This window comes from Odontesthes bonariensis, chromosome 7 (genome assembly GCF_027942865.1).
Source record: "Odontesthes bonariensis isolate fOdoBon6 chromosome 7, fOdoBon6.hap1, whole genome shotgun sequence".
Lineage (NCBI taxonomy): Eukaryota > Metazoa > Chordata > Actinopteri > Atheriniformes > Atherinopsidae > Odontesthes > Odontesthes bonariensis.
In genome coordinates, this window is record NC_134512.1 from 12,606,966 (window position 1) to 12,620,583 (window position 13,618).

Consider the following 13,618-nt stretch of genomic DNA (forward strand, 5'->3'; position numbering starts at 1 on the left):
CTACTTTTGACCTCACAACAGTGTGAAATTGGATTTAGTGACTCCAATTTTTAAGGTTATTGAGGGAAAGTAAAAGCATTAATTTTCAATAGGAAAAATAAGAAATACGAGTTTTAGGGTGTAGTCTCATGAGATAGGTTACACCACTGAAAAGATAGGAATTTAAATGCTAGTCAGTGGGCTGTAAGCCAATCAAAAAGGAGCAAATTCCAAAAAGCAGATTGCACAAGCTGCATTTAAAGATTTATGTAAGAGTACTTGTACAAACCACAGCACTACAAGACCATGGATTTTGAGGAAAGTAGCACAGGGTGAACTTGATTCAGGCCAAAAGAGGGAGAAACACAATGAATCATTCTGGACTCACTGCTTTAATATGCCATCTTCAGTTTTTATCCTAATGCATAGTCCTGACAAAGAATGTGACCTGGCAGGAGGCTCAAAGCACTTTACCCATTCTGTGATCGAGTGGCACCGCACGTGCAAAGTGTGTGTTTTGGCCACACAGCTGCAGAAACACTTGCAATCTGGGTGTTTTTTGCTCTAAATTGGCAAATTAAGTTCCTGTCATCAGAACAGCAAAAGACAAAACAACTCTTCTCTCAATGAAAATCCCATTCCCTGATTTCCCAAGCTGAGATAAAATGAGAGGAACTGGCTGACAGAGTGATGATTCTCTATAGTCTGTCCAAGTGTTAGAAGTCAGCTTCACAGAGACTAGCAGCCAGTTCAGGTTACTGGTGTATGACCAGTCAAGCTCATCTAATCTAATCTCACTGAGGATCGTCAGTTTCACTTCACATCCAAAGGCACATCTCAGTTGTTTCAGGCATGAGTGACATTGTGCTTCATAACCAAAAGAGCTGACAACAGAACGTAGGGCAGCGAAAACTCTGAATGCATCACAGTTACCCTCCATCTGGTATGTGGTGCACTCAGTAAATGAGCACACAATTTCATTCATGTAATGTATGTTTTCCTGGAAAACAGTCTGAAGGGAGTTGTAGGCAGGTCTGCTGCAGCAAAAGCACTGGTCCGTGCAGTTTATACGTACCGTAATTAATTCTGCATATTCATAATTAAAAAGCAATTATACATTACTGCACTTCAGTGTCAAAGCATGCCAGTTGAAATGGACAACCGGACTAATTATGTAAATTAAACAAAGTTATATACTTCCACAGCCTTTTAACTTTGATAGAAAGTATAAAGTTTGTACTTACTCATTACAACAGCAATTTTCAGGTGTCAACAGCTATGTTTTATAGGACATTTTTGTAATGTGAAAGGATTTGTCAGTGCCAACATTACTATGATATAACTGACCAATAACTCCAAATCAGAAAATAATTCTGCAGTAATTTTTAGATTTACTTGGACTTTTATGTCATTGCAGACATTGTGAATCCCAGATATTTCATCTTTTGCTTGTCAACTTCCATTTTGTTTGTTAAAATGCATCAGTTTTTGCATTTCAGGACTAAAACACATTCCAAAATAAAGTAAATATTTTACCACTTTCTACTGTTGCCATTCATTTTTCTTTTCACGACACTTGAAAGACTTTATGACATTGAAAACATAAAGCAGTTAAGCATGTGTTATTTTATGCCATCATTCAACCAAAAATGTCTGATGGTATGTTACACTACAAAGGGTACATCCCAGATGTTTCAGAGACCAGAGAAATCAACACCCTCTCTTGACAACGTTAATATAAGGCTTCTTCTATCAATAGTAAAGTTTGAGGTAGTATTTGTGAATGTAGCTCTGCATTGAAGTTCTTGGCAATGTTTTTCCACAGTAATTAATACGTTGCCCACGTATCAGCTATTGATGAATGGCGGTTCTTGATGCAGTGACGTCTGAGGGATCAAAGATCTCAGGTGTCCAGCTTAGGCTTACACCCTTTCCCTTTACGTGCAGAAAATCCTTCCGATTTCAACAATCGTTTAATGATATTATGCAGTGTGGTGGGAGAATTTTCCAAAACCGTTCCAATCCTTCTTTGAGGAACACTGTTTGATGATTTTCTCATGCATTTGTTGACAAACTAGAGATTTTCTGCCCATCTATGCTTTAAAGATCCAGCATTTCATGAATAACACTTTTGTACCCATCATAATTATATTCACCCTTTGGCATCACCTGTTTGAAATAACATAATTTTTAGTCCTTAATTGTTTCTGACCCAACATTCTTTGGAATGTGTTACGGGCCTGAAATGCAAAAGTTGATGTATATTTATAAAGTAAAATAAACAGATGAGGAAAAACCAAGAAATGTCTTGGATTCATAATGACTGTGATGAAATGAAAGCCAAATTAAATTTAAAATTAACTTTTTCCCCCTAAATTTCCTTTACTGCAAACAACTTTTTTCTGATTTGGGGATGTACATAAACTTTAGAAATAAGGTCAAAAGTTGCAATGGCAGGATGATGAAGAAGAAAAACATTTCTTAAAATTAATTTTCGGTAAATTTATTTCATTGTCATTTCAAAGGTTCCCATGTGATATATATACAAATGCAATGTAAAAATAAGAAAACTGTCCCTAAGTCAAGGTTAAAAGCCCATTCATGTATTTGTTAAAGGTCAATATACAGCAGGACAGACAACATTGGAGTGGTGATGAGGAGAGCACAGAATCCTCCCCAGCCCCCGATGTGAGGACAACCTGCCAAGGCTAGCTGAGCTGATGGCAGCTAAAGCCGAGGCTCCCCACATGTACTAATCTCCCAGATTTAAATGGGAACACAGCACAGAGCACAGAGCACAGAGCAGGGCAAGCCGGTCTGATCCATGACCGTATGTCTGAGCACGGGCTAGCAGAGGCAAGTGTGCACATGCAGCGTACATGTGAAAACACATTTTCACACATTCATCCTCACACTCATTTCTACATACATGTGATGCCATAGCAGAGGACCATAAATACTTTAAGGCAGACAAAGACAAGGCTGCATGCACAGAAAGTGACAAAAGCTGAAGAGAAAGTTAAATGAAAGCAACAGATAGGGAGACTGCATGCAGGAGAGAGTGCCTCCTTTCTTTCTTCATGAGGGAAGACCGGGAACCAACGAGAAGCAGGGAAACCATGACAACCAGACAACCAACCTTGGCAACCAACCCAGCGTTCTCACAGTCAGAGCCAGACAGGCGGCTCAGCAAGGGTTAATCTCAACTGGGTGAGAGAGGAGAAAGACAGGCCGATTAAACCCACTGGCATGCGCAGAAATTTAACACTCTATACTGTATGTCTTCAATGTCCCAAGCTGTCAAATAACAAAAGACATGGCAGCTAACTTAAGTGGCTTAATAGCTTTTATTGAAGCAACATTACAAATTACATATAAATGTAACAATTGGAAGCACCGTGAAATGTGAAATGGTGACATTTTCTTTGCCTAGCTAGAAAACTACAAGTGTGAAAATCTAAGTAGCATGAGACAAAAATCACATCAGAGAAAACACAGAAGCTTAGCAGAAGTTGGAACCCTCAGTAACAAAGGACAAGATGGACAGAGAGAGGTGTGTGCGTGGTGGTGGTGGTGGTGGTGGTGGTGGGGGGTGGGGGGGGGGGTGTTAATGGACCAAAGCACCCTGTTGCTCTAACCTCATTTTCGATGCTTTATAATATGACATAGAAAAGGTGACAGGAGCTGCACCGACGTAGCCTAATAATCAAATAGGAAGAGACGGAGCCTGTCTACAAAAAATTACACACAAAAATAACACATTCAATCATGATCACCCACAGAGACTGTTCCAGCGCTCATTCACTTATTCACTGACCTCCCATCCAAAGATTGAGCCCTTACTCCCCAGGAGGTCAACAATAGAGAGATGAAAATCAGGGAGGAGGGGAGAGTAATGAAGAGAATGATCAATACTTTGCCTTAATTAATAACCTCCACTGCAGTCAGTACGTTCAAGACCACTTCATGCTCTCTCAGTTCAAGTATTTTTTCCTTTTTTCCACCCCATCAACATCTACTCCTCCTCTTTCTCCTTGCCTTCGCTGTGTCTCGCTCCTCCCCCCCAGTTCTCCCCCTCTTTCCTCATCATTAATCTCTGAAAATCGTTGGCTACATACATTCCTCCCAATCGATGCAATTCCACCGAGGTCTTGTCTGATTTACCACATGGCTAGATCCCTGTATGAATCTTGACTGGCCAGGGGAAAAGGGACAGAGAGGGAGAGAGATGGAGCAAGGAAAATGGGAAGAGATATGCACTGAATGACAGAGACCATCATCATTATATAACCTCAGCCAAAGTCATAGACAGTATAAAAACTATAAACTGAGTACTTTTAGTCAAGGCATGGCCATGCCTAGAAATGACCAAAACTGTGAAGTGGAAAAAGCCTAAACTGTACACACAGGGGGGTATTCATAAAAGCTCACAAGTGGAGAGCATACAGTATGTAGCTGAAATACAGTTACAACAGCACCACTTCAAACAACTGAGAACATGCAGCCTTGGCTTCCTGTTCTACAGCCCTGATGCAGCATGCTAGCACAGGGAGCAACCACACTGGGAGCAACATAGCACAGCCACTGGGTCAGGGCTTCTTTGACCCGAATCTTTGAACAGCCCCATCGTAACACGGACCAATCATTGTAGCCTTTTATTCATTTATCTCCTCACATTCACCAATTTTAGGTCAAAGCTTGCAATATGTTCTGGGTAATCTTGTGAACACAGGGGAGATATACACCTGTGTTTGAGCTCAACATGGGTTTCAAGATTATCTTAACAGGCATGGAGGCAACAGGTCAAGCGGAGTATGAGCAGCTGCACCAGTCACAGGCAACACAGATGTGTGTTTCTAAGTTTCTGAGGATTTGCCAAGTGGCTTTTTATTGACAGCATTGACTGAACATGCCCTCCTCCCTTGTCATCATCAGGAATATCATCCGCTGTGAAACAGTATGGATCTCCTCCACCTTACAGGAAATCTTTGGGAATGGCCATTGATCTGGAACAACCATGCCCATCTCACCAGCTATCAATCAACGTCGAATTAACAGTTTTGCATTACTGTGCAATGTACCAGGCATTCAGAGCTCAATGCACGAATCTGGCTGTATGTGTACATGAAAAAAAGAAGGACAAATGAGGGTTTTTCTTTCACTCTCATTCACAAACACACAAAAAAAAACAATGAAGAAACCAACACTGCAAAAGGCTAAATCTAAAATAAGATTTAAGAACTGCCCAGCCCTTTGCAGAAATGAATACAGCAAGAACAGCGGGATGCTGGTTTTAATGTCTTGTACTGAACCCCGAAAAAGAACTTATCAGCACATAGACCACAAAAGAGAGAGCTAAGGAGACCAAGACAATTTTTTGTCAGATGAACGGTCAATATGATAGTCCCTGAAGCACAAATGATTCCACTATCGAAACGTCAACCAAAGAATCAAGGAGCCTGCACATCAACCTCTAACTCTTAGCCTGTCAATATACAAGTCTAGGAAAAAAGAAAAAACAACATGGATTTACGCTGGATTAACATGCAATGTTTTCCAAACAATAGGCCTCTATTCTGCTAATAAACATCCTTTAGGAACAAAGTAAAGGAAAAGCAAGGCAGTGTTTTCCAAGGCATTAGGGAACAGAGCGGTGATTCAGATGGTCTTAAGTCAGCGCACTGGCAAAAACACAAATCCAGCAAATTGGGATTTGTCAAACAAAGCTTCAAGATTCTGTAAAACAATAAGGGAGTAAATGTTGCTGTGATACATACAAGACATCCAAGTCGTAGATTGTATAAGCTGTTTCAATAAATGCTTGCTCAGTTTTTATGCCATAATGATATATTTGATGAGTCCAAGACTGAACATTATAGAGATAGTGAATGAATGTACATCAGTGTTTGATTAAAAAAGGTTGACTATCACACACACACAACATATATAGTAGGGGACCTAAAAAAAACCATTAAGTACACACAATGAACTGGCCAGGTTCTGCCAAACAATTGTTGTAACTGTCTTTCAATTCGAAATGGTCTCATGCTTCTGTAGCTTTAGCCCCAATCAGTAGCCAGCCATGCAGACACTTCATATCTATAGACCTCTTCAGGCCCCAATGCACACCTGACAAAGGAGGACTTATACACATGGTCCACAGAAACTGAAGAGAAACAGTGGTGTGCACTGTACAACTACTCTTTCAATCCATTTTGACAAGTAACATTTGTAAAAGGATGAGTATATTGGATGTATATTGTATGTAGTCTGTTCTGTGAAAGTGAAGTTGCTCAGTGACATGGAATTTCTAAGTTGCGAAGCTCAAAAGGGACAGCTCATAGTACCTTCAGGCCACGTGAATGTGTGAGAAGGAGCTGTGAGGACTTTGGCTCTGACCAGGATTAGATCAGGAAGCCAAATCAGAAAGACTAAGGTGGCCGTGTGTGTGTGTGTGTGTGTGTGTGTGTGTGTGTGTGTGTGTGTGTGTGTGTGTGTGTGTGTCAGGACAAGGCCTAATCACTTAATGAACAAGGAACAGCACAACTCCTCTGGGCTAGACAACCAGATCAAGCAAAGGCCTTCCGCTTTCTCCCCTCTAATAATACAAGCCAACCACAGCCTGGGAAATCTCACAACGGCCTTATCTGATTGGACAATACCTGCTGCCAGTCATGATCGATAGCGGCCCATTGGGCACTCACTTTTGCCAGGTCAACCCTTTTTGTCAGGACCTTGAAAAAAGATCTGACAGGCTAACGGATGGTTAACGGGCGAATGGGACACTGCATACCGTCATTAATGTGAATAGGTTTGGCATGGAAAAGCAACTCATACGCCAGTGACCAAATGGTTTTCAAACAGGAAGCACACATTCTCACAGACAAAGAACTTCGGGCTAAAGGTGAATAAAAATGAACATGTGTAATGTAAATTGAATTTTTTTTTTGTTTGTTTGTGTATCTGTAATTCTCCAAATTTGGAAGTGATATTTGTCAGACATGCGAGAGCCTGCAATGTCGGATACATATTATGGTACTCCATAACTGCAGCTTACATTCATACACTTTTTTAGGTCCGACATATGAAGTGAGCAAGAAACGTGCATCAAAATCTGCTCTATCACTTACGTAATTAGAAGCTGAGCCATTGCTGATCTCAGCGACGCCATGTAATTAAACGTCTGTACAAAGCAGACCAAACCAACTCTATACTACCACAAACACCCATTAGAGACCGCAGAGAGCTATCTGAGAGAAAGCAGAGTGAGAGCTCCTCCTGTAAACACAAATGATTCAATAAGAGTGACAGGAAAAAGGTAAGGCGCTTTTACTACTGCATTTATGAAAAAACAATTGGCATATAGCCAGGATCATTTACCTTCATTTTTAGATCATGGCACAATCACTACACCAGCTTGAAAATATGTCTTGTTTTGGAAGTAGAACTTTGATGATGGTGGGTTCAGTGGTGTATTTGAATTCAAACATCTGTACATCGGAAACATCTGTGTACAGTGAGAAAGGGGCATGAGTTCTGAGGGCAGCCACACACACTCACACCCCAGAGTGGCATGCAGACAACCCATATCATTGAACAGTTAGCACTAGCCAGGTGAATTAAGTGACCAGGAGAATATTTAAAGAAAGCATACTGTTTAAGAGTGCACACAAACATTTTACACACATGGCTGCCCAGCATGACCAGCTGGACAAGGCTGGGGAAGTTACGCCTATTGTAGCCATTTTAGACAACAGATGGGAGGAATATCTACCCACACATAGGAGCAGAGAAGAGGAAAAGTCTCTGACTCTCTCCCTTTTTAAGGGGTTGGTGAGCTTAAAAGAGCATGCTGCATCAATCGTGCTATTTCTGCCTACACACTGGGCTGTGCCTGCCTCTCCTTTCACATGGCTCGGCTGCATGTACTGGACCATAGAGGATTCTCACCATCCAGTCACCAGTGCTGGCAAGAGGGCTACACACACACACACCCACACACAAGCATCTAAAAGAGCCTGCTATGCCAACCTGTTATCATTCCCAGGGCATTCCGTGTAATCACTTATTGTACAGAACATGTGCTATGCAACTTTAGAAACTGCAGTGTCATTGCTGTCTTGACTGAGATAAAACATGTGCTCCTTTCTCAGGAAGCCTAGTTGCTTCCCCTGGGTCTTATGAACATAAATTAGTGTAGATCTTATTTCATATCTGAGATCAGCTTATGGTGTGTCAAGATGGGTCGCTCCACTAAATATCGGAGGAAACCCACGTATTGCAGTCACAGGCTGTAGGAGAAACGCCTGCCCCTCTCCTTGCGTGCCTGCGGACTAAGAATAGATCAATGTATCAGGCAAATCGGGATTAACGGCGTTGTGCTCCAATCACAGAAACGCATACACACACATACACAAACATGAACAAGGGAGCCAGCCCAGAAACCAAAAAGTTCATTTTCACTGCCCACCACACTGTCTTTATTTCTGATGCTGGACGGTGTTTCCACGCTGTTCCTCCTCATCAATACACACATTTGGTCCAACGCCAACGCACAGGCTACAGACCCGTGTAAAGCAATATCCCTCTTCGTCCCACTGTTTGAACAATGATTATGTCAGATTACTGCTGAAATGACAACCCTCCGTGAATGCCCCACTAGGCTGGGCAGGTGTTTGTAACTAAGCAGTTAGTTATTTATCACCTGCAGACACACAGCCGGCCAAATTTCAACTCGCTGCGGAGCGCTCCGAAAATAAATTGTTCAATTAAAGCTGATGCGGAGAGCAAGCTGTCCCAACTAACCTGTCTGTCCTTTCCCGAGCGTCTTCTCCAAACGGTAAGGTCCCACGTAATTGGCGTGTTGGGCACCGCTGTTGTCTTTACCGGACGATGACATGTCGAATCTGTGTGAAAATTAGACACTTTCTAATAAAGCGCACGCAATTAAACTCTCCTCGCTGGAGCTCCAAGACGCCGTGGTCTCTCTGTTAACTCCACAGTCTCTCCTCTTCCTCTCGCTTTCTGTCTCTTTTTCCCTACCTCACTCGTTGTTTGAGGAGGTGAGGCTTTCTTTTTCTCTCCTCTTTTCTCCTATCGCCGCAGACGAGTCGCAAGTGCCTTGAATATCATTGTAGGTGAAAGCTGCGCTGCCGCTGTGCGTCTGTGGGAGGTGCTGCGGAGCCGTCAGGGATGATTGACAGCGCGTCCAACCAATCGTAGAGCGGAAAACTCTCTACAGCCGCCCCGTTTCTTGTTGCTGAAGCATTTTTGATTTTTCCATAAGTCTTGCAGCTTTTGGGCAAACGAGTTTGAGCCAACATCAAACTGTACTTCTTGCTTCAAACTCCAAGACCAAAATGGAAAAAGACTTTAGCAAATTCTGACACAAATTGGAACTTTTATGGTTATAGCTATCCGACAATAAATCAGTTAAAGACTCCAAAAAAAAATGCTCAGGCCAACATTTTGAGAGTTGATATTCAGATAGCTTACCCACTTCAAAATATCTTATTCAGGTATGTTTTTCAAGCAAATACAGATTTTCATTATGCTCTGTATTTCATTTATTTTTGTTCCACTGTATAAATGTGAAATTATCTTGTTAAAATTACCCATTAATATTATCCATCCATTTCCTTAACTGACAATAACTTCAGTAAGGGTGCCACGATATACTGGCGTTGGTGTTTAAAACATATTCAAATTAGATATCCCTTTTTTAACAATACATCTATGACTGTACAGAACAGAACATGTTCTTCCACTGTTGTGGAAGACATCCTGTCTGGTTCCGGTACCAAAGAAAACTCACCCTTCAGACATCAATGACTACAGACCTGTTGCCCTGACATCCCACATCATGAAGGTCCTGGAGAGACTCCTGTTGACCCACCTGTGTAAGCAAACCAGCACATATCAGGACCCCCTGCAGTTTGCTTATCGCCATGGAGTTGGAGTTGAAGACGCTATCATACACCTGCTTCAACAAACCCACTGTCATCTGGACAAAGCAGGCAGCACTGTGAGGATCATGTTCTTTGATTTCTCCAGTGCATTTAACACAATCCAGCCTGATCTGCTTCGTCTGAAACTCCAGAAGACTCAGGTGGAGGCCTCAACAATCACCTGGATTAATGACTACCTGACAAACAGACCACAGTTTGTCAGACTGAAGAATTGTGTGTCTAACCAGGTGATCAGCAGCACAGGAGCACCACAGGGGACTGTACTCTCACCATTCCTTTTCACTCTGTACACTTCAGACTTCCAGTACAAGTCAGACTCCTGTCATCTACAGAAATATTCAGATGACTCTGCAGTTGTCGGGTGTATCAGAGATGGACAAGAAGCTGAGTACAGAGAGCTGGTGGACCGCTTTGTGGCATGGTGTGAGAACAATCATCTCATCTTGAATGTTAACAAAACAAAGGAGATGATTGTAGATTTCAGGAGAAACCGGGTCAGATCAAACCCTGTTTCCATCATGGGAGAAGAAGTGGAGGTGGTTGAGGAATATAAATACCTTGGTGTTCATGTGGACAACAGACTGGACTGGAGACACAACAGTGAAGCCATCTACAAGAAAGGACAGAGCAGACTGTACTTCTTGAGGAAGCTAAGGTCCTTCAAGGTTTGCAACAAGATGTTGCAGATATTCTACAAGTCTGTTGTTGAGAGCGTCATTTCCTCTTGCGTCATCTGTTGGGGCAGCAGCATCAGAACCAGGGACCTAAAAAGACTCAACAACCTGATAAGGAAGGCTGGTTCTGTTCTGGGGATGACGGTGGAACCTCTGGAGACAAAATAATGCAAAGAAGGATTTTGCATAAAATCAAGAGAATTATGGACAACCCTGAACATCCTCTCAATGAGACTGTTATCGGAAAACAGAGTCTCTTCAGTAAAAAGGCTTCTTCAGTTTGGATGCAAAACGGACCGCTACAGGAAATCTTTCCTACCCACAGCCATCAGCATCTATAATAACTCCTTGATTTAATTGAGCTACAACAACATTTAATTTCCCTCTGGGATAAATAAAGTATTTTTGAATTGAATTGAATTGAATGACAGTACATTCCAAACTCTTTTATTTTACATTCCAAAACCCATTTCCATCACCAGGTATTTTGAGTATAATTCATCTGTCAAAAAAGATACAAATCACACAGACTTAAAGGTCAATTTGAGTAATGCTTTTGAAAATATCCGTTGTTCGTTAGACACTAACATAGCTGTTGTGAATTTGTTTTGCCACAATAAGCATGTGTCGAATATCTTGTTTTGTGACAGCACAACTTAACAGAAAAGTCACTTTTCAGTTTGATTGTATGATTACAAATATGAACACATCAAACTTGTGTAAGATTGATTAACATGGGCATTCAAACCATTTGTGATGCCACTGAGCCAGACAATTATGTCTGTGAATCCAGCAGGTGAGTGCTGACAACTCTCCGCCTTCAGGAGATTAATGAGAAAACAGAACTCTACTGTCAACTTTCAATGTGCACAATAATGTAAACATGCCCAAGTAAAACAAAAATAACCCTCTCTGAGGGGTTTGACCACTTTAATTTTTAACCCCTTGTGTTTTACTTGCCTTTCTTGTGAGCAGTCTGGTGCAAAGTGTACTCCTGCCGGAGCAAAGCTTAACATGATTTAATTTGGAGTCACTTAAACAACTATTTGTTAGCAATTATTCTTCATGTGAGCATTGTACCAAATAGGATGATTAAGTTAATTTAACTAGATTCTGAAAAGGCTCCCCTGTATTTTCCCCAAATGAACTGATTATCTTAAAAGAAATGATGAAATAGCCTAATGTGACTCATCTGCTGTAAACCTTGGGCTTTTAGGGCTCTGCAGAGTGTTTAGTTGCTGGGCAGTTTTGCTCTGTTATTTTGCCTCGGTTACCATTAATACTGAACTAATGCACATTGTTGAAACTTCACCAAAAATTACCCATAACACAGCTCCTTGTTGGAAGGTGCTACAGCTTTCATGAATATTTATCCAAACTCCATTTATTAAGGTACTACTAAAGCACCCACAAAATAGCTAAAAACACAGCCTGTGATAGTTTCTTGTCACTCATCTTTCCTTTGTTTTTGTATGTGTCTTTTCTCATCTCTATTCTTTTATACTCCTTTCTCTCACAAGCCCACAGATACAGCCTCGTAGTGATTGTAAGTGTGTGCAGCAGGAGAAGAGTGTGTTGGCCCTCGGATTCATTTCACACCCCACTGGTCTGAGACCTGTGACTGTGGCTCTGGCCTCTGTCTGTTCCTCACACCCTGAGAGAGTACAGGTGTCAGGAGACACATGCGCATGAGAAACATACACACACACACATACACACACAGAAACTAATGCACACACTAAAGCACACAGTATGACCTCTAAATATTCTTCAACAAAACAAGGTTGAGGAAGCTGCTGAAATATTAAGCAAGAGGAATTGCATCAACAACACACTGCAGGCTACTTCAAAGAGGACATTCCCATAATTCTGTCCTGAAATACAAGCAAAGCTAAAATTATATTCATTATGCACTTTATGTAGTACATCACATTTTGGTTTATCTTTCATTTCAACATTATGACTACATATCTGTGATGTGTATTTAACTTTAAAAGGCATTATAGCCAAAATGACAAAATAAAACTCTCAACGGTTCATACGTATAGCTGTAGATATATAGATACGTTCGTACCTAGCAAAGTGTTTCTCCATCCAATTCACTTTCCCCAATAAAGGTCAGTTTACAAACTGCTTATGCCCCAGTTTAGTGCCTTTGAGGTTTATGTTGAGAATGTGTGCTGTATTCCCTGATGCCCTTCATCACACTGGGAGCCAAGTTTATGCAAGGAGGTGTGACCCAATGTGTCCCGCATGTGACCGCGTAGTGCCAGGTGGACAGGGTGTGTGATGTCAGAGCCAGGTGCCAGGTGGGCACCATCTTAATAATGCATCATGCTCAGCACTAGCCTTGGCAATCGCAACACTTTGAAGTGTTCCAGAAACATCTGTAGCCTGAGTTTTTAATCACCTCGCCTGTCCCCGCTCAGCTTCCCATCAGTCCGTCTCTACTCCCTCATAACCTACATCCCTCTCTCCCTCTGCCCTGCAAATAAACTAATCTAATCTAACTTACTCTGTGTTTGAGCTCATGTGTTTATGTTTGCTGGAGAATATGTGTTAATGTTTAGAGTTAACTGTGTTAACCCATGTGGCTATCAAGCTGCAAAAATTTAGTCCTGCAGTCCTGGTTTATTGCTTTTAGGATTTGTGTGCAATATTTAGCAAGGCATTAATCATCAAAGAGTTGTGTTGGATAATATAAGTTTGCCATCTGCCAAATCAGTGTCAACATTACTATGTTCACACTAATAGTCATCTCCTGCACAACTGATCAAACTAAATGACTCTGCAACAAGAGATAATATAAAAATGGAGGGGGTGCAGAAATCCTTTTCTCGTTTCTTGATTATCTCTCCTCTCTCTTTGCTCGAAGCAGAGAGAGAGACCTGCTGAGAAATATATTTTTTTTAAAAAGAACAAAAACTAACAGTCGCAGTGAAAAAAGAGTGAGGTTTATCAAAAAGTGGAACATATTTGATGTGTGGCAACAGTTCA

At 41.4% G+C, this 13,618-nt stretch overlaps 1 protein-coding gene across 5 annotated transcripts in view; it reads right to left on the reverse strand.

Annotated features, from left to right (window-relative positions):
* brsk2a (BR serine/threonine kinase 2a) overlaps nt 1–9,088 on the reverse strand; it is a 174,329-nt gene extending 165,241 nt beyond the window's left edge. For all 5 annotated transcript variants that reach the window (XM_075469522.1, XM_075469523.1, XM_075469521.1 and 2 more), the window contains exon 1: nt 8,785–9,088. In XM_075469522.1, coding sequence (XP_075325637.1) covers nt 8,785–8,878 — 94 coding nt within the window. In that variant the 5' untranslated portion in view covers nt 8,879–9,088. The remainder of the gene's footprint in view (nt 1–8,784) is intronic.
* Nucleotides 9,089–13,618: the final 4,530 nt, after the last annotated feature.